We start from the raw sequence: 24,506 nt of genomic DNA, 5'->3' as shown, positions 1-24,506 counted from the left end.
TGAGCAAGACACTTAACCCCCTAGTTGCTCCAGAGGCATCTGACATAGCAATTGTAAGTCGCTTTGGATAAAAGCATCAGCTAAATGACATGTAATGTATGATTGGTCAATCGGAGCAATTTTACAGTCTGTTGAATTACAACAGACCGTTGCCATGAAAGCAGTTCTGGTCATAGATTCTTGAGATTCTTTAAACAAGTAAAATAGTTTTTAAATCAATATTTGTGCTCATATGGAGCTCAAATTGCTGATTAGCGGATCACAACGGGAGAGAGAGGGTGGAGGAAACGGGGATCGCTTACAGCGCTCATGGCAACAGTGCAAAGAGAGCATCAGTTATCAATTTTGACTTGCCCCCGTACAAATTGTTTATTTATTAGGGTATATCAGAAACAACAATGACTTAAGAAAATTGTTAAATGAACACAAAGCGGACAGCCCTGCTGAGTCGCGTAATTGTGACTTTATGACATTTCATAAAATTCTTAAGCAGGAGCGGCGACAAAATGTTTTGAGCGGAAACACTGAGATGTATACATATTTAGCGGCTGGCTGGCTAGAAAGTTTTCTAAAAGCTTTCTAATTCCACCGTTTTTAATGCTAATGAGCCAAAAAGCGGACTGGCGGCTGAGTCTGTGGTCATCCGCCTCACTCCTTGCGACTGGTGGAGACCGCCTTTTTTCGCCACTCTCCTCCACTCTCTATTGTTCTCCTCTGCTCTCCTCCCAGCATCCAGTAACAGGGAGTGGGTCAGAGGCAAGGCAAGGCAATTTTATTTGTATAGCACATTTCAGCAGTAGTGCAATTCAATGTGCTTTACATAAAACATTAAAACACAGTTAGAAATAAATAAAAATGTATACAAAATGAAAAATAGTTAATACAAAATTAAAACAATTCATACACAATTAAAACAGTTAATCCAAAATAGATTAAATACAGGAATAAAAGAATAAAATTCCCAATACAGTGCAGTGCAAAGAATTAAACATAGGCAGTATCAAAAAGAAAGGTCTTCAGCCTTGATTTAAAAGAGCTGAGTGTAGGTGGCGATCTACAGTTTACTGGAAGTTTGTTCCAGATGCGTGGTGCATAGAAACTGAACGCTGCTTCCCCCTTTTTTGTTCTGATTCTGGGGATGGCAACCAAACCTGTCCCTGATGATCTTAGAGGCCTCTGCGGTTCATAGTTCACAAGTAGATCCGAAAGGTAATTTGGCCGTAAACCATTTAGCGACTTATAAACCAGCAGAAGAATTTTGAAATCTATTCTTTGGGGCATAGGAAGCCAGTGTAAAGACTTAAGAATTGGAGTGATGTGATCCGCTTTCCTTGTGTTATTGAGGACTCGAGCAGCTGCGTTCTGAATCAGCTGCAGCTGGGACAGTTAAGGCTGATTTATGCTTCTGCGTCAAATCGACGGCATACCCCCGCAGACCCCTCTGCGTCTCCGCAAACCCTGACCCTCCGAGCCCTCCGCCGTAGCTCGACGTGCACCTCCAAAAATGTGTAACTTTGCATCGAGGCAATGCAGACCGCAATGACTGCGATTGGTCAACTGGTCCTGTGTGTTGATAGTCGGTGTTTCAAGCAGCCTACTAACATAACATGAACTGGCTGGCAGACACCTCGCAAATAACCTCAGACTTATCGCCCCCCTAGCGTTATGGCGGTGAAATGCACCGCGATGCAAAACAACCCTGACACAGAACTCCGAAAGGGTCACGACGCCGTAGCTACGGCATGGAGTTGACGCAGAAGCATAAAGCAGCCTTTAGACCCAGCAGGATCGCGTGGTGCGCTAGGATTACAGTCTTTACTCGCACAATGTGCTCGTAAATGCAATACTCACTCTGTTATGCTAATGTTTAGCAGTATCCACGACAATTCAACTGAAAGAGCAATCTGTTTTGACCTGATGGGTTTAATTAGTTTTTACGGCAGACGAAGCTAGGTTTACTAGCCTGATGTCTTTTTACTTGTCTGTCGGGCAATCCTTCTCGTTGAGCCCTCACCTGATGAATGCAGATGTGTCTATGTCGTGTTCCAGCTGCTTTTCCCTGTCTCCCAGCAGGACGAAACCAAGGGGTTGCCACTGGTGAAGCAGGAAAGGGTGGAGAAAGATGACTGCAACCTGGACCTCAAGGTGGAGGTCAATATCAGGGCCGAGTGTGGCCTGTCTACTGGTGAGTGTGGCTCTGTACTGTACATTAGGGCTGAACAATTTTTGAAAATAATCTAATTGCGATTTTTTTTTTCCCCAAATATTGCGATTCGATATGCGATTATTTTTTAAGCTCTTTGTCTTCTGTATTAGTCAACAAAGACAAACAATAAATCATTGTATAGTATGAACAACACAAGATTAGATAGATTAAACAAACTGTTCTTTCCTGGAGGCCAGGTCTATATGTGATGGTGAAATTAGGTGATGCATGAATTTATATAAATTACATCTTTTTATTTAACTACTTCCATCACAGTAGTATATTGAGCACTGACCAAGCCTGGTGGAAACATTCATATGAAAGTCAGAAATAAATCACACAAACTAAAGTGCACATTGCAGAAATATAAAAACAAATATGTTGCTTTACCACTGTAAAGCCACATCCTGGGGGGCCAAAATGCCTTGTTGATGCTAGAGGTCAGAGGAGAATGGGCCGAGTGATTCAAGCTGATAGAAGATCAACTTTGACTCAAATAACCACTCGTTACAACCGAGGTATGCAGCAAAGCATTTGTGAAGCCACAACACGCACAACCTTGAGGCGGATGGGCTCCACCAGCAGAAGATCCCACCAGGTACCACTCATCTCCACTAAAAATAGGAAAATGAGGCTACAATTTGCACGAGCTCACCAAAATTGGACAGTTGAAGACTGGAAAAATGTTGCCTGGTCGGATGAGTCTCGATTTCTGTTGAGACATTCAGATGGTAGAGTCAGCTTTACATAAATATTTTTTTCTACTACTATGGGCCAACAGGCCAACTACTTTCACTTAAGTACGGTGCAGTAAAGTGTAAAAATGTCCGTGATCTGCGTAACGACAGTACAGTGGGACGTCTGCCTTCAACAGAGCGACAGTAATAACCTAACATACCATCATTACTGAGTAATAACCTAACATACCATCATTACTGAGTTTAAACTACATTCACGGTTATGTTTGCACTGAATAATGCATTCAATAAACAGAAACATAACTCTTGCAGCGCACATGAACAGATGCGCAATATTAGTTCACACATAAAATAGCACCCTCGTGAATTAGCCTACTGTTGCTAACGTACATTCATAAATCCTGCATACCATCGTCCCGTACCTACAGGACCTCAGACTTACTTATTGATGCACGCACAGAGTAGTGTCGACAAACTTAGTCCAACGGGGGGAGAAAGGAAAGTGTGATAGCGTTCCACGTTAACGCTTTTTTCTCTCTCACTCGAGACCGCTGTGTCCAACGTTACTAGAAGGTAGAGCGAGCTACAGCTGACAGGGAGAAAGAGAGAATGTATCACTACAGCCAATCAGCAGTCTGCTCAAAGCCATGGTTTTTTTCACAAATAGGTTGCACGTAAAGGGGGAAAAGGTAGCTTCCACTTAAGGAGCCCTATGTCCTGTCTTTGTGTCTTTGCTAGTTTAAGACCGACGCACTTGTCAATTTCCCGTCCAGCGCCCGCGACTAGGATTAGTGTGACGGGGGGGAAGAGGAGAGACACATCACGATGGTCGATGATATCGTCCATCGGCACAACCCTAATATATATATATATACAGTGCCTTGCGAAAGTATTCGGCCCCCTTGAACTTTTCGACCTTTTGCCACATTTCAGGCCTCAAACTTAAAGATATAAAACTGTAATTTTTTGTGAAGAATCAACAACAAGTGGGACACAATCATGAAGTGGAACGAAATTTATTGATATTTCAAACCTTTTAAACAAATAAAAAACGAAATATTAGGTGCAAAATTATTCAGCCCCTTAAGTTAATACTTTGTAGCACTGCATACAGCTGTAATCGCTTGGGGTATGTCTCTACAGTTTTGCACACGAACTGACATTTTTGCCATCCTCCTTGCAAAACAGCCGAGCCAGTGAGGTTGGATGGAAGCTTTGTGAACAGCAGTCAGTTCTTTCCACAGATCTCGATTGATTCAGGTCTGGACTTTACTGGCCATTCTAACACCTGGATATTTATTGTGAACCATTCCATTGTAGATTTTGCTTTATGTTTTGATCACTGTCTTGTTGGAAGACAAATCTCCGCCAGTCTCAGGTCTTTGCAGACTCCATCAGGTTTTCTTCCAGAATGTCCGTATTTGGCTCCATCCATCTTCCCATCAATTTTAACCATCTTCCCTGTCCCTGCTGAAGAAAAGCAGGCCAAACCATGATGCTGCCACCACCATGTTTGACAGTGGGGATGGTGTGTTCAGGGTGATGAGCTGTGTTGCTTTTACGCCAAACATAGCGTTTTGCATTGTTGCCAAAAGTTCGATTTTGGTTTCATCTGACCACAGCACCTTCTTCCACATGTTTGGTGTGTCTCCCAGGTGGCTTTTGGCAAACTTTACCACTTTTTATGGATATCTTTAAGAAATGGCTTTCTTCTTGCCACTCTTCCATAAAGGCCAGATTTGTGCAGTATCGACCGAGTTAGTGTTGTCCTATGGACAGAGTCTCCCACCTCAGCTGTAGATCTCTGCAGTTCATCCAGAGTGATCATGGGCCTCTTGGCTGCATCTCTGATCAGTCTTCTCCTTGTATGAGCTGAAAGTTTAGAGGCGGCCGGGTCTTCGTAGATTTGTAGTGGTCTGACCCTCCTTCCATTTCAATATTATCCGGCTTACAGTGCTCCTTGGGATGTTTAAAGCTTGGGAAATCTTTTGTATCCAAATCCAACTTTAAACTTCTCCACAACAGTATCTCGGACCTGCCTGGTGTGTTCCTTGTTCTTCATGATGCTCTCTCGCTTTACGGACCTCTGAGACTATCACAGAGCAGGTGCATTTATCCGGAGACTTGATTACACACAGCTGGATTCTATTTATCATCATTAGTCATTTAGGTCAACATTGGATCATTCAGAGATCCTCACTGAACTTCTGGAGAGAGTTTGCTGCACTGAAAGTAAAGGGGCTGAATAATTTTACCCACTTCCTTTTCAGTTTTTATTTGTTAAAAAGTTTGAAATAGCCAATGAATTTCGTTCCACTTCATAATTGGGACCCACTTGTTGTTGATTCTTCACAAAAAATTACAGTTTTATATCTTTATGTTTGAGGCCTGAAATGTGGCAAAAGGTCGAAACGTTCAAGGGGGCCAAATACTTTCGCAAGGCACTGTATGTATATGTATTTTTTTACAATGTATTTTTTTACAGCATACAGAGATGAGCTGCCTCCAACCCCTCCCCCTCGTGAAGTTGCGTGCCGTGTGCATGACAGTGTCAACGTTGCACTTGCTCAGAGAGGCTATCGTTACATTAGCTAGTTGCTGGTGTTGCCGTGGGATTAGCTAACTGTACTAATAAAACCGTTGAAACACCGTGGCCACGCTGCTGTGACAGCTCCCCGAACGTCATTTATCAGAGTCTGGTTGTTACCCCTCTCAGTGGCAACTCCTCCACTCCATATCTTTATAACGGAGCTAACCGGAGCTAACCGCTAACCGGAGGTAACCGGAGCTAACCGGAGCTAACCGCTAATCAGAGCTAATCGTTGCCAACCGAGCCTTCAGTTCTATGTGCCTGTATTCATTAACTGCATGTGGGGACTCGAGCCCGAATGAAACCCTTCATTTTATTAAAATGGCTGTAAAAGTTTTAAACTACAACTCAGAGTTGTTTTGAATGACAGAAATCTGCTCAAGGTACGGCATAGCGTTAGCGTGTCAAGTTGATGCTTTCTCTGCGCGAGTCATGTGACCAAATCGCAGCCTTTGCGATTAGGAAATCACGTTTTAACATATCACGATATTATTGCAAATGCAATTAATCGTTCAGCACTACTGTACATGATTAAATCAGTGTTTTTCTAGTTCTTATGGTTTCGTTTACTCTGATTTTCATACAAAGAAAGCAGAATACGAAGACCGGAATAAAATCACAGACGATCTCCATGATTATTATTGTTACGTTGTTTATTGTTTTGTTATTTATTTATTTTTGCACTAAATGGAAACGGCCTGAGAGAGTGAGAAGGAAGTTACGACCCTATGCTGTTTGTTGTTATTTCGGACACAAATAGCATGGAGTGGATCGCTTTGTTTTTGATGTGGACGGCGTTCCACCTCGTGGAAACTCTGAATGAGCTGCCCAACCCAGCGCATGTCCGATACAGCAGGGACTTTCTCTTGGAGTGGAGCAACTTCCAGGTTGGAAACCCTCCTTTGGATTTAATTTTCCCTGATCTAAACTGTTTCACCGATCATTCGAGAGGAAAAGGGGAATTTACCGGTGAGCCCCCCCGTAGGATCAGGAAACGAGGAAAGCGAGGTGGCGTACTACAAAGATTGAGAAAACAATCTCTCTCCCGGATCCCTCTGCCTTCTATTATTCTATCAAATGCCCAGTCACTTCGAAATAAAACCGATGAGCTGCAAGCCCATGTAAGTTTTCAGCATGAATTTAGAGATGCGTGTTTACTGGCGATTACAGAGACATGGCTTTCGGGAAGTGTCTCGGACTCGGATTTGGTCATTGATGGCTTTGGGGCACCTGTGCGCCTGGACCGAGACGCAAGTATTACTGGAATGTCGCGAGGTGGGGGGGTTTGCCTATATGTGAATCAGAGATATTGTAAAAATGTTCTTGTCAGAGAAAGTTTGTGCACTAAAGACGTTGAACTATTGTCAGTGTCCTTGCGCCCCCCATACTTGCCCTGGGAGTTTCCCCAAATATTTGTGACAGTTGTGTATGTCCATCCAAGAGCGAATGCGGATAAAGCCGCGGAGTCGATATTGCAAGTAACACAAAAACTGCAAGGAATATCGCCCGAAGCACCTGTCTTCGTTCTTGGTGATTTTAACCATTGTTCGCTGAAGAAATGTCTGAGAGACTTTTATCAATATGTTACGTGCCCGACCAGACAAAATAAGTCACTGGACCTGTGTTACGGTTCCATCAAAGGCGCATATAAAGCTCTCCCTCTTCCCCCGTTGGGCGGGGTTGACCACAACTGCGTCCAGCTCATCCCGTCGTACCGCACGGCCCTAAGGAGGGGTAAAACTCTCACTTAACGTTTTAAGAACTGGACTGAGGAAGCCATCCTGAGCCTACAGGGCTGTTTTGACTGCACCGATTGGGGCATGTTTAAGGAGTCCTGTACCAATATTAATGATCTTGCAGACGTTGTTAGCTGTTATGCTTCCTACTGTGTGGATAATGTAATCCCTGATAAAACTGTACAGGTATACCAAAACAATAAGCCATGGGTAAGAAAATCACTTAAGTTGTTATTAAACAGAAAGAGGCAGGCATTTAGGGAAGGTAACTTCTTAGAATTGAACAAGTTGAAAAAGGAAATAAGAAGTGAAATAAGGAGAGCAAAGCATGGTTACAAAGAAAAAATAGAGAAAGATTTTGGTGGTAGAAACTTGCGTTCCGCCTGGGATGGTATGAAAACTGTTATCGGTACCAGGAGTGAAAAGAATGTTAAGGTTGTGTTGGAAGGTTTTAGTTGTGACAGTCTACTTGCAACGGAGCTAAACAAGTTTTATTTGAGGTTTAATACCTCAAATTTTAAGAATGTCATTTTAGAACAGAAATCCCATTTATCTGGAAATGGTTTTGTCCCTTTCTTTGATGAACAAGCTGTGGTCAATATGTTTAAACACTCCAGAACTGGAAAAAGCCCTGGGCCTGACAACATAGGTAGTCGCCTACTCATTTCTTGTGCAGAGCAATTAGGTCCAATTTCTAATTATATTTTTCAGTTGTCTCTAGAGCAACAGAGAGTGCCGGACATATGGAAACAGTCTACGGTCATTCCAGTGGCCAAACAAAGTCATCCAAAAGTATTAAATGACTTTAGGCCGGTTGCTCTGACCTCCTTAGTCATGAAGTGTTTTGAAAAACTGGTTAAAAAAGTTGTTCTCACAAAATCAGAGACTCTCCTTGATCCACTACAGTTCGCTTATAGGGCTAAGCGAGGGGTAGATGATGCCACTACCACTCTGTTAAATTTGCTATTTAAACATCTTGAAGGTAGTAAAACACATGCAAGGATTTTATTTGTTGACTTTTCATCGGCTTTTAATACAATCCAACCACATATTTTAGTTGATAAGCTCTTAAAGAACTTTGACCTTGATTTTAATATTGTGGGATGGATTCTTGACTTTTTATTAGATAGGACTCAGAGAGTAAGGGTAAATGGTTGCTTGTCGGAGGAGATGTCATCATCCACTGGGTCTCTTCAGGGGTGTGTCCTCTCACCACTCCTTTATATTCTTTATTCTGATGATTGCCGTAGCCAGCATGAAAATAGATTCATTTTAAAATTTGCAGATGATTCTGCTATTGTCAGTCTCCTCTCCAATGACGAAAGTGATCATGGCCCTGTTTTGGATGATTTTGTGCACTGGTGTGATAGGGCATTCCTCCAACTAAATGTAGAAAAGACAAAGGATATGCTGATTGATTTTGGCGCAAGTCATCGACTCCACAGAACATTACCATCAAGGGGCAGAGGGTGGGATTCGTAGAAACATACAAGTATCTAGGCAGTTTGATCGACAATAAGTTACATTTTAATTTTAACACTGTTTTGTCTTCGCAAACTGTCAAAATTTCGTGTCGATAAGACCCTCATGACCCTCTTTTATAAATCATACATTGAGTCTGTACTAACATTCTCACTAATTTGCTGGTATGGTAATCTTAGTGTCAAGGCCAAAACTGCTCTTTCCAATATAGTGAAGGTCAGCAGTAAAATTATAGGTGTCCAGCAGTGTAGCCTCTCTGACCTGTATAATAGACAGGTAGTTAGGAAGGCCAATGCAGTTATCTCTGATAGCTCCCATCCCCTTCATTCAGAGTTTCAGATCTTACCTTCTGGGTCTCGGTTTAGATTACCTCCAGTAAAGAGCAATACATATAAGCACTCATTCGTCCCGACAGCTATCTCTTTTCTAAACTCAGCTCGGATGAGTAGAGAGACTATAACTTTTAAATAGTGATGGGGTTATTTTAATATGTATAGTATTGACTGATGGTGATGATGTTGTTGTTGATGAAATAGTGATTATTTTTGTGGAAATGTTGCTATAATATTTTTTATGAGGAATATTGTTAGATGTTCCTTTTAACATATGGTTCCTTTAACATATGGTCGTATTTATCTTCTCAATTCTCAGCTGAATAGGGCTTTAGTCACAGCAGACATTTTTCTGGCCTTGACCAGGTAACCTTGAGTTTAGAATATTTGATCACAGATATGTCTCACAGATAAGTCAAGAGTGAACATCTGTGGTCTATTCATTTGGCTTCCAAAAGAGTGCAAGACAGAAGGGAACCGAAAAATGCTGTTGACTAACTACATATAGGTTTTAAACATGGCTTGTTGTTGAAGTGACGATGTGAACAAAGACTATTATTTGTTTGATATTATGTCCTTTAGTTTACAGTCTGCTTCTTTCTCAATGATGATTTTGCTCTCTCCATCACATTTGCAGTTGCACTCCCAGCTTTCTCGTTTGCGCTTCCAGACTCTTTGTTTCCAATTCTGGTACAAACCTCTCGCGTGGGTGGGTCTTTCAGGGGTGTGTCCCCACTGGCTAATGAGTATTTTGAGTACACTTGAGTACCTGAGCTAACATTTCAGTGCAGCTAACATTAGAGCGACTTTGGAGAACACACAAACACCCTAAACAGTGGATTACAACAAGATTAATAAAGTGTAAGTATTGATCATATAATACTAAGTTTTAAGTTTTACTTTAGAGATGACAATTTGTTTTGCCTCAGTAAGTGATTTTATGTTTGATACTTGAGAAGTTTAGCTTGGACTTAAAGGCACAAAAATAATTCCATATTTAACCAGCAGTCGCGAACCTGGGCTGCAATGTAATCCTGTAGAGGAGATGCGCACCATCTGTTTTTACCACTCAGATTGTTAGTATAAATGTCTGACATTACGGAAAGGATCCCTACAGAGATCAGCCTTTTTGTTAAAAGAATAAGATTGTTGCGTATTTTTGGCTATTCCGTAGTTGAGATACACCTGATGGAGGATTGTAGGTAACTTTAGATTCCGTTGTTGCTGTATAGATATATGCTGTGGTTATCATTGTTATATCTAGTAACGTGAAACAGTGAAGAATATAACAAAAAGTGGTGACGAGAATGTCTGGATCGATCTAGCGCCGGGGAATTGAATGAAGTTACAGAAGGGAACAGAAGTGTCAGAGCGCCATATAACCAGGAGCCCTAAAATGGCTGGAGTTATTGGCTCAGTCGGCCCCTTTGATGAGAGCGCGGGGCAATGGAGCTCCTACACAGGGCGCTTTGACTATTTCATCACGGCTAACAGAATAGAGGATAATAAGTATGATGGGCCCAACACACATTTAACTTGTTACGCAATCTTCTACAGCCAGCAAAGCCAGGCAGGAAAACCTACAAAGAAATTGTGGACACTGACAAACCATTTTTCACCCAAGCCTCTGATGATTGCAGAATGATTCCAGTTCCACAGACGGAATAAAGACGAGGGTGAGTCTGTAAATACTGTTGCAACGAGCTATGGATCAAATCCTGAGGGGGTTGCAGGGAGTGCAGTGCTACCTAGACGATATCCTGTGCACTGGAGCAGATGACGAAGAGCATCTGCGCAACTTGAATGCAACTCTGGAAGAATATGGCTTGAGAGTCCACAAGGAAAAATGTGAGTTTTTCCACGCATCTGTGAAATACTTGTGGGCCGTGTGATTGATGCTAAGGGGCTACACACTGCACCATCAAAAACCACAGCCATTGTGGACCCACCGCCACCCCAAAATGTCAGTCGGCTAAGGTCTTTTTTAGGACTGTTGAACTATTATGGACGTTTCATTCCCAACCTGGCATCACATCTAAAGCCGTTACATGATTTGCACGGAAGTGGTCAGACTCTGATTGCAATGCAGATGGTTTATCCAGGTTCCCACTCCCTGTCGCAAAGTCAGAGTCAAACACTGTGGACATTTTCTACTTCAGGGAGATAGAAAAAAGCACCTGTTTCAGGGTTGTCTGCCGTCATGGACGTGATTGTCAAGGGCCAACCTCATGGTGATGACGCAAACTTAAAGCCCTTTGTTGGAAGACGGTCAGAGCTGTCAGTTCAGTCAGGATGTTTGCTGTGGGGGAGGAGAGTGATTACAGGAAACCGTATTGCAGCAACTTCATGCAGGACACAGTGGAACAGTGAGAATGAAGGAAATGGCAAGAAGCTATTTTTGGTGGCCAAACATGGACAAACAGATGATTTTGTCACAAGGTTTGAAAGAATCCGCCACTAGCTCCTCTTCATCCCTGGGAGCTTCCACAGGAGCCTTGGCATTGTGTGCACATTGATTTTGCAGGTCCATTCGATGACCGAATGTTTCTTGTAGCTGTTGACCGCACAGTAAAAGTAAGTGGCTGTCATGAGGTCCAACCACCACAGAAAAGACAATAGAAAAGTTAGGAGAAATGTTTAGTCGTTTCAGATCTCCTACACAGCTAGTTTTTGACAAGGGATCTCAACTTGTCTCACAGGAAATTAATGCATTTATGCAAGCTAAAGCGTGTTTTACAGTAACCGCAGCCCAGCTGGCGCGTGCATTTGTGACGTCATGAAATCGCCGTGACTATTTATACCTGCACTGGTGGTCGCGACACTAGTTGCAGCCTTCTCCTGAACAGCGGTGGCGCTCATGAGCAAAGGCTACCAACGTTGCTGTTTCTACGGACCAGAAGAAAAAGATAAACAACAGCAGAACTGGCAGCAGCATTGCCGTCAATGCTTCGATTTGATTGGATGACCTACTTCGTCTGATTAAGCCTTTCATTCAACATAAAAGAGCTCATCTTAACCCAGTGAGTTTACCAGAGAGACTTGCAGTCACTCTGAGATTCTTGGTATCCGGTTGTCGGCGAACTCGTTCAGGCCACCTGTTTCCGCTTTGTCGCGCGCCGCTGAAAAAAAAAAGAGCTGTGCGCGACCTAAATACCATAAATCGGGCGCGCCGGCAGGATATTACGTCATTTTGACGTCACGATGGCGCGCGCCACCTTGGATGTGGCTAGTATAATTCACCTTTTAATGGAGCGCAACACATTAAGGGCATTTTCACACCTGTAGTTCGTTTGTTTTGGTCCGAATCAGTTGGTGAGTTTGTAAACTTGGAGCAATTTGCCCTTGGTTTGGTTTGGTTTGGTTTCACACCTGGAAAAATCCAAGCGTACCAAAATGCGTCATTACAAACCACGCAAGAACGTCCACTCCTGTTATTGGTCGGATGTATCTGGGGACGGGAGCAAGAAAGTAAATATAGGAAGAAGAGCCTGTGTTCTGGACTAGTGCATATTTCTTGCATCTCCATGGTTAAACCAGCTCATTTCATTTAAATGATCAGACATTGTTTCGCGAGAGACGTTACTACGTCTGCTCTGGTTACCGAGACTTTGCTCGGCCGTGCGGTGTCTACAATTTTAGCGGCGTCTGGTTTGACCACGGAGATGCCAGTGACGGACGGCAAGCTTGACCACTGTCTATTTCTGTGATAGAAACACTGCAAGCTGCTACAGTTTGCTGCTCTGCTGCATCGCAGATTGCTAAACACACCTGACTACAGGAGACATCAGCTCAGACTGCTGAACACACCTCTTCAAGCAGGTCTCGGTACGCTTGTTTGGTCTGCTTTTGGTGCGCACCCGAGTGCGAATGCCACGTTCTCACCTGCCCTGACGAACCGCACCAGCGGGACAAACTCTAACAAACTGGACCAGTATCCTATACAGTCCACACCGCTGATAGTGTCTGGAGAAAGCATGTGGATCGACTCCTACAGTGCCTGCAGAACTGTCTTGTGGAGATTCTTCAGATGCACTTTTCAACACACCAGTTTACTTACCTACACAAGTTCGAGACTCAACCACATCAGAGACAAACGTTCCAGTTGCAGATGTGGCTGGGAAAGAGACATCTTCTTTTGCATCAGCACCAGAAACCAGCTCTCCATGTGATAACAAAAATACGATACGATACTCCATCACAGAGCAGCAGCCTCCTGCAGGCCAGAATTATTAGATTAAATAGTGACATGGGCACAGTCAGGGGCTGGAGGTAGTCTACGCTCACCCCTAAGGTAGCATAGAAAAACACAATGTTGAGAAGGTTGTAATGATCATATTTTTTGTAAAATTGTGAATGTTGTGTCATAACAAGAGCTAAGCATTTGAGTAGACCCTCAGTTGTTATAGTGTTAATTTCGTCAGACGAGACGAGACTAAATATGTTCGTCAACGACCTTTTTTTCCATGACTAAAGCCCTATTCGCACGGGATAAGTATTACCTGGGGACCTCTTGTAGTTTATAAATTACCCCCACACGTCTGTATTTCGTCTGGCGCATTCACACGGGATAACTGAAGTCTGTATTTTACTCAAATTTACAGACATTATCCCCCGGATATGATGTCAAAACTTTTCATTTATAATTGACAACGCCCAGTTAGACCCAAATCAGAGATGAACGAGGTTTTCGCGATCGGGATTATCATAGACTTTTTGCTGAAGAATTATTACTCATACAGCGATATGACGTCGGATTAAGATCACAGACAACCCCTCACGATATTGCAAATGACTGGAGGTCACCAGGTAATACTTATCCCGTGCGAATAGGGCTTAAGACGAGACGATGACGAGACTGCGCCAATGTTCAAAAACGCTGACTAAAGCCCTATTCGCACGGGATAAGTATTACCTGGTGACCTCCGGTCATTTGTAATAATTGCGGAGGTTGTCTGTGATCTTAATCCCGTGCGAATCGGTCATGTCTGTAATTTGTAAAGTAATAATTCCCCGCAAAATGACCTACCATATTTCGCGAAAACGGAGGTCCTGTGATAATATTAGCCCCGCGGCAATCGGTCACTCTGATTTGTCCAGGATTTTTGGCGGGGCTTTTTGTTTTCTCAAGGTACCTATTTCCTTCTTTTTGCGTCTTTTTATCCATCTTTGGCTGGAAATGGAGGGTGCGTTGGAGTGTTTTGACAGTGTTTGGGATGCTGGGTCATCTCGCTATACATCATATACAATGTGCAGAAAGAGAAAGATGAAAACCACCACAAGTGCGAAGACAAAAAGAATGATTAGATGGCGATGGACGAATGTATAGCAGCATACGGTAAGTATATTTTTATGTTTGTATCATACATCTAGAGATAACGACAAGACATCTCCAAGCAATGGCTTATCAAAAATAATGCACAATCAAGGCGAGGCGCTCACTTCATAATTAGAGGTTAATGTTACAAATAAATCAAGCGTAAAGCTTGAGCTAATAGATTTTAACCTGGTGAAATGTTTAGTTTTATCCATCTAACCGGACCCTGCTTGACACCACCCGGAGAAAAATGAGAGAAAGAAAAAGGAGAGGTCGAGTTCGACGTGACTGACTACCCGGTTGAGATTGTGTGCGTGTGTGTCCTCGAGATCTGACCACACACAAACACACGTAGCAGAGCTACCCACACCCATGTTTCTACTGTTGCTTAATGTCAGTAAATTCGAGTAAAATCACAGGCTTCGCTTATCCCGTTCGAATGCGCCATAAGACTAAATTAACATGCATTATTGTTGACGAAAAAAGACGAGACTAAAATGTTTTGCATAAAATAAAAACTAAATCTCTCTTCATTTTCGTCTACAATCGTCTCTACTTTTTCATCGTTAGATAGAATATTCAGCTGTTACCGAGACCCGGTGTTACGGCACCGACAGGTGCCCTAACGACCGTTATCTACCGGACCGAATAGCAACGCAGATTTTGGTGCCTCTTAAATGCCTGCGCTTCTCTCTGATGCTCCTAAACGGACGTTAGAGTCGACCGAAACATCGCTGCACGGGGCGCTGGTGAACACTACACTTGGCAGCAGGTAACGTTAGCCTACCGTTAGCTAGCAGTTGGAGTAGCTAAACACGGTTACAATCATTGACATATATAAAAGGGTTACAATGCTGACCGCTAAACGGTGTAAAGGCTTGTCTCTATTTCACTGTGTAGGATTCCAACACGAGACGTACGACAGTCTGCAGCTGCCGTTGTCTGAAAAACAACGCATATGTTGCGTTCACTTGAAATACGCCTCGCCAGTTTCGTGCTGCATTTATTTTATTGTAAAATATCCTTTTCCAATGCAGTGGTTGTTTTTGTCGTTTTACTGGTGAAATAAGGAAGAGGCTCAATATTTATATAACTTTATATAATTTATTTATTTGTATAACTATTTGACTGAAATGGTTATCAGAAATAATTTATTTAAAAAAAGACTAAAATGTTTTGACTAAAACTTGACTAAAATGGCGAGACTTTTACCGGGGATTTCCACTGGATGCGTAACAGCGGTGGACCGGCTCCGCTGCGTGTCTGCTGCGTGCTCCGCTGTCCGTCAATACCCACCGGGTCCGGATTTGTTGCTGAACGGCTGCGGCCGTAACTGACAGCTGTAGTCAGGAGGACCAACAAGTTCTCGCGAATTCAGGTAGAATAGAACCACAAACCCAACACCAGTTAGTTTCCATCCAGAGGAGTAGAGGGGAAACGACTCTGAGCTGTGTTTTCAAGGTGTAGTTCAGGGAAATATGATCCGCCGTGAGCACGGTGTATTTTATTTTGAAAATTAACCGGATATTTATTTTGTTTCTGTGCTTGACTTCCTGTCCCGCACTATCTGCCGTGTGCTGAAATGCTGCGGAGCTCTCCGTCGTCCGTCAAAAATAGAAGCTCTGCGTATCTGCTGCGGACTGACGGAACTGGGACGGTAGGGACGCAGACGTTCCCGCAGTCTGTGGAAATACACACACTGACTTTTGTTAATAAACCGCAGACGTTCCGCAGACGCGTTCCATAGCGTACCGCAGACTGTCGTCGTCTCGTGTTGGAATCCTACACAGTGAAATAGAGACAAGCCTTTACACCGTTTAGCGGTCAGCATTGTAACCCTTTTATATATGTCAATGATTGTAACCGTGTTTAGCTACTCAACTGCTAGCTAAGGGTAGGCTAACGTTACCTGCTGCCAAGTGTAGTGTTAACCAGGCCCGTGCAGCGATGTTTCGGTTGACTCTAACGTCCGTTTAGGAGCATCAGAGAGAAGCGCAGGCATTTAAGAGGCACCAAAATCTGCGTTGCTATTCGGTCCGGTATAACGTGATTCGTTAGCGCGCCTGTCGGTGCGCCAGCGCCGATTATTCGTAACGCTGAATATTCTATCTAACGATGAAAAAGTAGAGACGATTGTAGACGAAAATGAAGAGAGATTTAGTTTTTATTTTATGCAAAACATTTTAGTCTCGTCTTTTTTCGTCAACAATAATGCATGTTAATTTAGTCTTAGTCAGCGTTTTTGGACATTGGCGCAGTCTCGTCATCGTCTCATCTCATGGAAAAAAAGGTCGTTGACGAACATATTTAGTCTCGTCTCGTCTGACGAAATTAACACTATGGGTAACTTCAGTTTACATTGTTGGTGTTAGCCATGCTGCTGTAAAGATATGCTGTTGGGCTAATAAACGGTTAATATTCCGTTGTAGTCCGTGTTATCATTGTTTTTTTAAGATTACTTTTTGGGCTTTTCCGCTTTTAATTTTTGACAGGACAGCTAGGTGAGAAAGGGGAGAGAGCGGGGGAAGACATGCAGGAAATTGTCACAGGTCGGATTTGAACCCTGGACCTCTGTGTCGAGGCATAAACCTCTCAGTATATGTGCGCCTGCTCTACCACTGACCAACCCGGCCACTGTGTTATCATTGTTATATCTAGTAACACGAAACAGTGAAGAATATAACAAAGATCCTTTCTGTTTAACCAGAAACAGCTCCAAAATCGCCATCGCCAAACTCACCAGACTCCATTTAAATAAACAATACTTTAAGTGTGTATGGAGCCAACATATCTCCACATGTAAATGGGTGAATTAGGAGTTTATTTCAACCAAACCAGAGTGGTCATTGTTGAAAAAGGGAAAACATATATCAAGACAACTTTTGATGGTTTTATTTTGTTTTTGTCAACTTTGATTGAAGTGTATTTTACGATGATATAATTACTTATTATTTATATGGAGTCAGGTGGGTTTGGCGTTAGTGATTTCGGGGATGTTTCATGTTAAACAAAAAGTATCTTACGCTTTAATAAAAAAGTCGACCTCTGCAGAGATCCTTTCCATAATTTTGTCAGACACTTAGAATAATCTGAGCCTGTCAGTGGCAAAACAAGCCCTTTTTGTGGACATGAATTGAAAGTGCGCAATTGCCCAATAACATACCATTGATGCTTGTTTAGCCATCTTGCTTAAGACTGGACCGGTTTCCACAATCGTTGTTTCCAGGTTCCAGGTTGAAAAATACCAAAGTCGGCAACACCAGGCAGTAAAATAAAATTATCTCACAGAGATCAAAAGTAGCTCATCAGGGTATTTTGTTTAGTCAAAATAATACACACTCATTACCTAGGATGAAGCTACCGCAAAAATGACTTCCTCACAAATTACAAATGATAACCAAAAAGTATTCTGAAGTATTTCAGAAAACAAAATTTTATCTTAACAACTTTGATTTCCTGAGGCAGGGAAAACTGAGTTACACTGAGTAGAACATCTTAACCTAGATTTGTCCCCAAGTCGAATTTATTTATGGTTTTAGATTTTCCTAAATTCATTCTATTCCTGTCAATTCTCATCAGCCCTCTCTGTCTGGCTTTATAAAATGTGTTAAGAGCTAAATAGTGCACCAATAATGCTTTCTTAATGATTCTCTTTAAATTTCTCTTTACTCCTCTCACCCTGTTCCCCTGTGCCCTTTGTCTTCAGCCATGGAACCAGGTGAGGAACCCCCCCCCAGTGATATTGTTCTTAACACCAGTGTCGCCAACAACCCCTCCACCACCCAGACCTCCTCTTCCCCCACTGATGCCACAATGGACCTGACCTGCAGGCCTCGAGCCAAACGTAAAGCCGCCGTACTTCTGGGCAACAGTCAGACATCCGGCTGTGGCGGGGTCACGGCCTCCGAGGCTACTCGCAGGGACCTTGGAGGGACCCTAATAGATGGTGCTCTGAAGCCAGAGATCCAGACAGATGATGCCACAGAAGATGAACTTCATCCCCCTCAGCTGTCGGCCCCCGTAGCCTCCGATGAGCCCAGCCCCGACCGCCTCAACAGTCTGGGCCTGGACCTGGCCTGGATGCAGGAGAGGGTCAGCCATCTTGGTGCAGCATACGCAGTAGCACAGCTGGGTTTGGGGAACACAGAAACTGGCCACCCCTCTGCCTCCTTCCCCTCGCAGGGCGGAGGAGACAGTCTAGACGGCCCTCCAACCATGCTCTTCACAGGTGGCGCTCACGAAATGGCTGCTTTCGCCGCCTCCTTCGACATGGCCGCTGCCGCAGCTGCCGCTGCTGCTGTCGTGGCTGCGTCACCTCCACCGCCTCCTCCACCCCCTCCCACTACAGCTCCCTCTGCCACCACGACCATCCCGAGGCGGCCTTACGCTAGCAGCGCTGCTGCTGCTGCTGCTCAAGAGCCCGTGGTGTGCGCTGTGTGCGGGCGCGTCTTCCCCAGCGCAGCCGCCCTGGAGCTGCACCAAAGGGTGCACACAGGGGAGAGGCCCTACACCTGTCCCCACTGTGGGAAGGGCTTTGCCCAGCCCAACAACCTGCGGGTCCACCTCCTCATCCACACCGGGGAGAGGCGTTATCGATGTACACTGTGTGGGAAGAGTTTCATCTCGTCCAGCCACCTGAAGAGGCACCGCACGGTCCACACGCAGGAGAAGCCCTACAGCTGCTCGCGGTGCGGACAGTCCTTCAGCCAAATGTGTAGCGTTCGCAGACACCGGCAGCAGTCCCAGTGTGGTTTGTAGACTGACCGCTGGGGGAGGCGGATGGCATCTGGAACTGATCCTCATACAGTTTGGGGCCTATGACGGGTGAATGATTGAAATCCTTTACATGGAAATTCTAGCGTCTAATGTAAGCACGAACAAAGAAGCAAGGCTGTATCCTGTGATGTCATGGCACGTAGAGTTGATATTGTCCTAGATCATAGCAGTAATATGTGAATTCTGTTTTTTTAAGGCAAAGGATTTTCCCTGAAGCCCTCTCAACCTTTTCCTACTCCTTGTTTTAAACTGAGAGAGGATCACAGAGTGGTAAAAGAGTGCCTGAGACAGTGTTGATAACACTAAATCCATCAAATTGTCATTAAATGGTCTTGTTTGTATTTACATAGCTAACACATTTGGGCTGATGATGCTGGGACACTGCCAACATCACAGTGTACCTGCACTGTCCACTGACCACTTTGTCAAACAGGATGAACAGAACAGGAATATTTTGAGCACCTTACAGCTCTATAGTATTGATGTAATGAGTTGACTTATAAAATGACTTGACTTAAAATACAATTAAAGTTCATCCAACGTTAAGCAAAACAAAAACAAAAATCTATTCTTGCCTTATCCTACTGTGATTTCCATCTCCAGACACTTCTAGCTGTTGTTTTTTATAGGACTGCTGGCACTACAAGATTTAATTTCTCTCACTGCAAAGTGTCAATATCAAAGGATGCTGAGATGTCTTCAGTGGAGTTCTGTTTTTTTTTTTCATTGTTTTTGACTGGAACCAGGGAGAACCTGTTAGCTTATGCCTTGTTTGCACTGTACGGTACGGCTCTGCCTGACTCCACTCACTTATTTGGTACCAGTACTTTTCTCTTTTTGTTTTCCACTGCGACGCTGCGCAAAACTGCTGACATAATCTTCAAAGCAACACTGGTGGTAGTTATTGACGAACCGTCAAATAGCTACCACAGTGTTTTTGACATTTGGCTAATCAAATGTCAAAAATTTCAGGTTTGTGCAGGTTTTCCAGTGTCACGCTAGTGACGATTCTCTCTGACCAATCAGCGGTCTGCAGCGTTTTAACTCCTTCAAGTATCGACTGAGCTCGCTTTAGTACCAGGTACTTTCCACAAATTTTGCACATGGAAAACCCCCCAAAAAAACGAGTCGAGTCGTAGCATACAGTGAAAACACGGCATTAGTTAGCCTAGCTCAGTCAAAAGGGAAACCGCTACACATTCCAACAACAACAAAGCTGTCTTAGTGGCATGTTTATGTAGTAAACATAATGTAGTAATGAAAAATAGAAAATGTAATCTTTATGAGCAGACAGTTGTTACTGAGCTAACCAATGACCGCACACAGCATTTCTTTCTCCTCCGAGAGGCAATTTGTATCACAGCACAGAGACAAACTGCAATGGCCTGGGGCCCCCAGCTGAAAGGGCCCCAAACAGCTATAGATTTATTTATTTATATATATTTAGGTATGAAAAATATTGAATTATGTTACTATTCTGATTCATTCTACCCCGAAACAACTTGCAAAAGGCCCCCAAAGCACTTTTATGCACCTCAACTATTTCTACTAATGACCTACTGTGCACTTATACTTCAGAGAAAAGCATTGCACTACTGCATTCACCTGATTACCTGAAATGTTAGTTCTTGAATGCAGAACTAACCATAGAAACTGTGTGGTGTTATTATTATATTTATATATACTAATAATAGTTTTTCTTCTACCACTGCCAATACCAACATTCCCAGCATTATTGCCATTAGTATTGCAAACTAACACCATGTGCCCCAAGCAAATAGCGTCTTGCTTTACTTTTGACCCTTTCTCTAACTGGGAATGTTGGTATTGGCAGTGGTAGAAAAAAGTACTCAAAATGTTTTTCTGAAGTAAAACTCTTAGCTATTAATCATAAACAAATTTAACAATGCACAGTACAAGTCCTGCATTACATTTTTTACTTGGCACTCAGTGTAAACACAATGTAGGCTACTTAAATTGACTGTATGTAACTTTTGAATGTTTATGAAAGTGTGTAATGTTCCATCTCATTCTGATCAGATATGACCTGTAACAGAAAATGAGACTAACAGTGAAAAGAACGCCCGCGAAGTCACAGAATGATTTTCGGCAGGCAGACGGCGCTACAGTAACACATTCTGATGGGTCACAGATTTCGGTGTAAAACCGGAAAGCCTGTGTTATTGAGTATCCAGCCAGGTAAAAGGAAGCTGGAGATTTCTTTATACAGGCCTCATTGTATTTTACTTTTATTTTAGAAGTTATCTGCTGTATTTATGGCTGATACTGGGACAGGACCATCACAGGAAAGAAGGACATTTAACGAAGAACAACTAAAAGATGAAAGGGAAAGTGAAAGACGACGGGCAAAAACGCGAGTCACGCTCGGTCGGGCTTTCAACAGATGGAGACAATTACTGGATTGTAAATTATTCAAAACTGACCCTGAATTGGCCCTCAGGTATGTAATATGTCTATTTCATTCATGAAATAACTTAACAACGCGCAATGTGGCCTATACTTGTGTAAAGCGTTGGTTGCTATGACAATCTCTTAATGCTTTGGCTCGAGACCCAGTGACAGTGATACCAGGTTTATCTCACGAGACATCTAAAGTAGGCTAAGTTACCGTATGCAACACTGGAAATGCAACAATGCATCTGTAACATATTCTCTTATTGTAAATGAATGATTTTCTGTCCAAGCAAAACATTCAGCACGACTATATGACCTCCTGGTAACACTAACTCAGTAATCTACAGTTGGGTAATAAAGCAGCGTAAAGAAAAGACCTTTAGGACAACAGGTGGGTTAAACAGTACCACTTTTGTCCAAAGTGGCCGCTAGAATCAACACAAACCGAAAGTTACAAATAGCCACTTTAAAGGCATACTATGTAACTTTTCCCTCTTCAGCCGCGCGGCTGTAGTTCCAATGAGACAACCTGTAGGGGGACCTGAATCTGCAACAGAACCAGTAACATTTCTGTCAGGTCAATGTAGTAGTACAATATTTTCCTCTGAAGTAGAAATACACAGTAAGTAGTATTGCATATTTTTCTAAGTGCTTTGGGGCCTTGTGTAAGTTATTTTGGTGTAAAATGAATACGAATAGTAACATAATTCACTATATTTCACATCTAAACATCGTAATTAATGTATAGCTGTTTGGGGCCCTTTTACCTTGGGGCCCTAGGAATTTGCTGACCCTGCCTAATGGTATATACTGCCCCTATTGTTTTTCCTGTGAACCAGCGTGTACTTTACCGGTGTTTCTGACCTCGAGGAGCTGCAACTTGGGTATGTGATGCAACTACGTCATGGCAGGTGTATCGCTCAGGACCCAAGGAAGCACAGTGTCGAGTGTAAAGTTGTTTATGAGCGGTTCTCGAGATAGGCCAGTCCGCTCATTCTGAACAGGCATGTTTTGAACGGGTACTGTACTAGTTTTGCAAAATGTCAGACTATTCCTTTAAAGCACTTTAAATAGTCACATAAATGTAAATGGACTGTATTTATATGACGCATTTCTAGTCTTAACTGACCAGTCAAAGCGCTTTTACACAGTACAGGAACCATCCACCATTCACACACATTCATTCACTGTGGCCGAGGCTGCTGTACAAGGTGCCACCTGCTCATCAGATAAACATTCACACACATTTACACTCCGATGGAGCGGCATCGGGAGCAATTCGGGGTTTATTGTCTTGCCCAAGGACACTTCGACACTGGGACTGCAGGGCCAGGGATCGAAAAAAAGAGACCGCTCTACCACGTGAGCCACAGCCGCATAACTATTTGTTAAAGCCATGGACAAAAATTGGAGGCAGTGCAGATAAACAAATAGTTTTCCATGATGTATTTGTCACATACAGTCCACTCTGTTACTCATATTGTTACAGTATACTTAATGAGCATCCCTCTGGAGACAGCCTGGTGTTGAACGGTAAATGTTGGCACTTGTTGAATAAATTGTGTGGCGCAGGCCTGCACCTTCTCATGTATAGCTATGTTTCCATCCACCTGTCAATCGAATTATCTGAAGTTCGCTAAAAACATTCGAGATACAGTATATTCTAATAACACCGGCGAAATTGTGTTTCCATCCATTGGCTTTAAAGTGAATAAAAACCTGTGTGTAGTGACGTCACATGCTGTTTTGCGATCAAATTGGTATATTGAAATGATTTGAGACATATTAAGGTGTTTCCATTCATTTCCGCACTCAATCGCACAACATTCAGGATGACATTTGTGAACAAAGTTTGCTAGCCAAAATGGATCGCGCCGTCTATCTAAATTACAAATGATTCATATTGCACAAGTTGTAATAGTGCTTATGTGTCAGCTGATGGCGATAATCAAGCTATAAGAAGACAACAGCAACGCTGTCAGAACATTCCTATGATGATGCAGATGCACGTAAATGCCAGACGACAACGATCTAAAATAGCTGTTATATTTGTCTCATGAATTAAATTTAAAAATTCTCTCCTCTCCTCTTTCATCCACCTATATCTGTCTCTGTTGACAACTGCCATGTCTGGAAAGAAAGCAGAAATACGTGGCGGAAATGAATACAACTTTTTCTTCTTTGTTTTATGGCCGGTTGCAACCGTAAAATGACCTCAAACGTAATCGCAATTCATTATTGGCCTCTAGGCTTGTTTTCAGAATTGGGAAGTGAAATCTGAATTTTGAGTTTTTAGATTAGCCAAATTGATGCAGGCCTGCAATGTTTTCATTCCCCTTCCTTAACTTTTCACAGGTTGAAGCCTGAGGTGTTAACAGTCTTTTTTAATGTCAATCATTCTTTGTTCTCAATTACAAATCAAAGAACAAAGGACTGTAAAAACATGTAAAGTAAAAACATATATATCAGAGAGTCGTGTTTGTATGTGTAGATGTTTGGATGTAATTGGCAGTAGCTGTAGGTTGCAGAGCCAACAAATATTTTGCCTTTTAGTACTCTTTCATGACATGTGTTTAAAAATGTATGGGTATCATTAAACATGTAAAAGGTTTGCAATGAACTGGCATAATTTCTGTGTGTGTGATCTCACATACTGTATAGGGGACTGGAACTTCTCTATCATCTGAACTCTGTGAGAATCTGTTATGTTTTCAGAAATTAACAAAAAAGGAGAAAAAAAATTATGACAGGGGAGGAAGTTAGGCTATTTGTCTTTCAATTGTCAAAGGAGCTATGTGTGAATTTGACTTGCCTTCAGTGACAAAAGATACAAAATGGATCCATGTGCAAACCTGATTATCACAAATGCACAAAACTTATAATTGAAGAGGGGGACTACGTACTGTTATCTCAGACTTCACTAACACTGAAAGTGTTTTTAATTTTTGAGTGTCAAG

General features: G+C 42.7%; 1 protein-coding gene across 6 annotated transcripts in view; it reads left to right on the top strand.

The window, feature by feature from the left end:
* The window catches only part of LOC120564389 (zinc finger protein 335-like), a 33,603-nt gene extending 9,438 nt beyond the window's left edge, over positions 1-24,165 (top strand). For 5 of the 6 annotated variants that reach the window (XM_039809315.1, XM_039809300.1, XM_039809308.1 and 2 more), the window contains 2 exons: positions 2,071-2,185; positions 18,065-24,165. In XM_039809315.1, coding sequence (XP_039665249.1) covers positions 2,071-2,185; positions 18,065-19,116 — 1,167 coding nt within the window. In that variant the 3' untranslated portion in view covers positions 19,117-24,165. The remainder of the gene's footprint in view (positions 1-2,070; positions 2,186-18,064) is intronic. The other variant, XM_039809340.1, reaches the window with a different exon arrangement.
* Positions 24,166-24,506: the final 341 nt, after the last annotated feature.

Source organism: Perca fluviatilis, chromosome 1 (genome assembly GCF_010015445.1).
Source record: "Perca fluviatilis chromosome 1, GENO_Pfluv_1.0, whole genome shotgun sequence".
Classification (NCBI taxonomy): domain Eukaryota; kingdom Metazoa; phylum Chordata; class Actinopteri; order Perciformes; family Percidae; genus Perca; species Perca fluviatilis.
The sequence above is the reverse complement of the archived record's forward strand: the minus strand, read 5'-3'. Positions and strand labels throughout refer to the sequence as shown.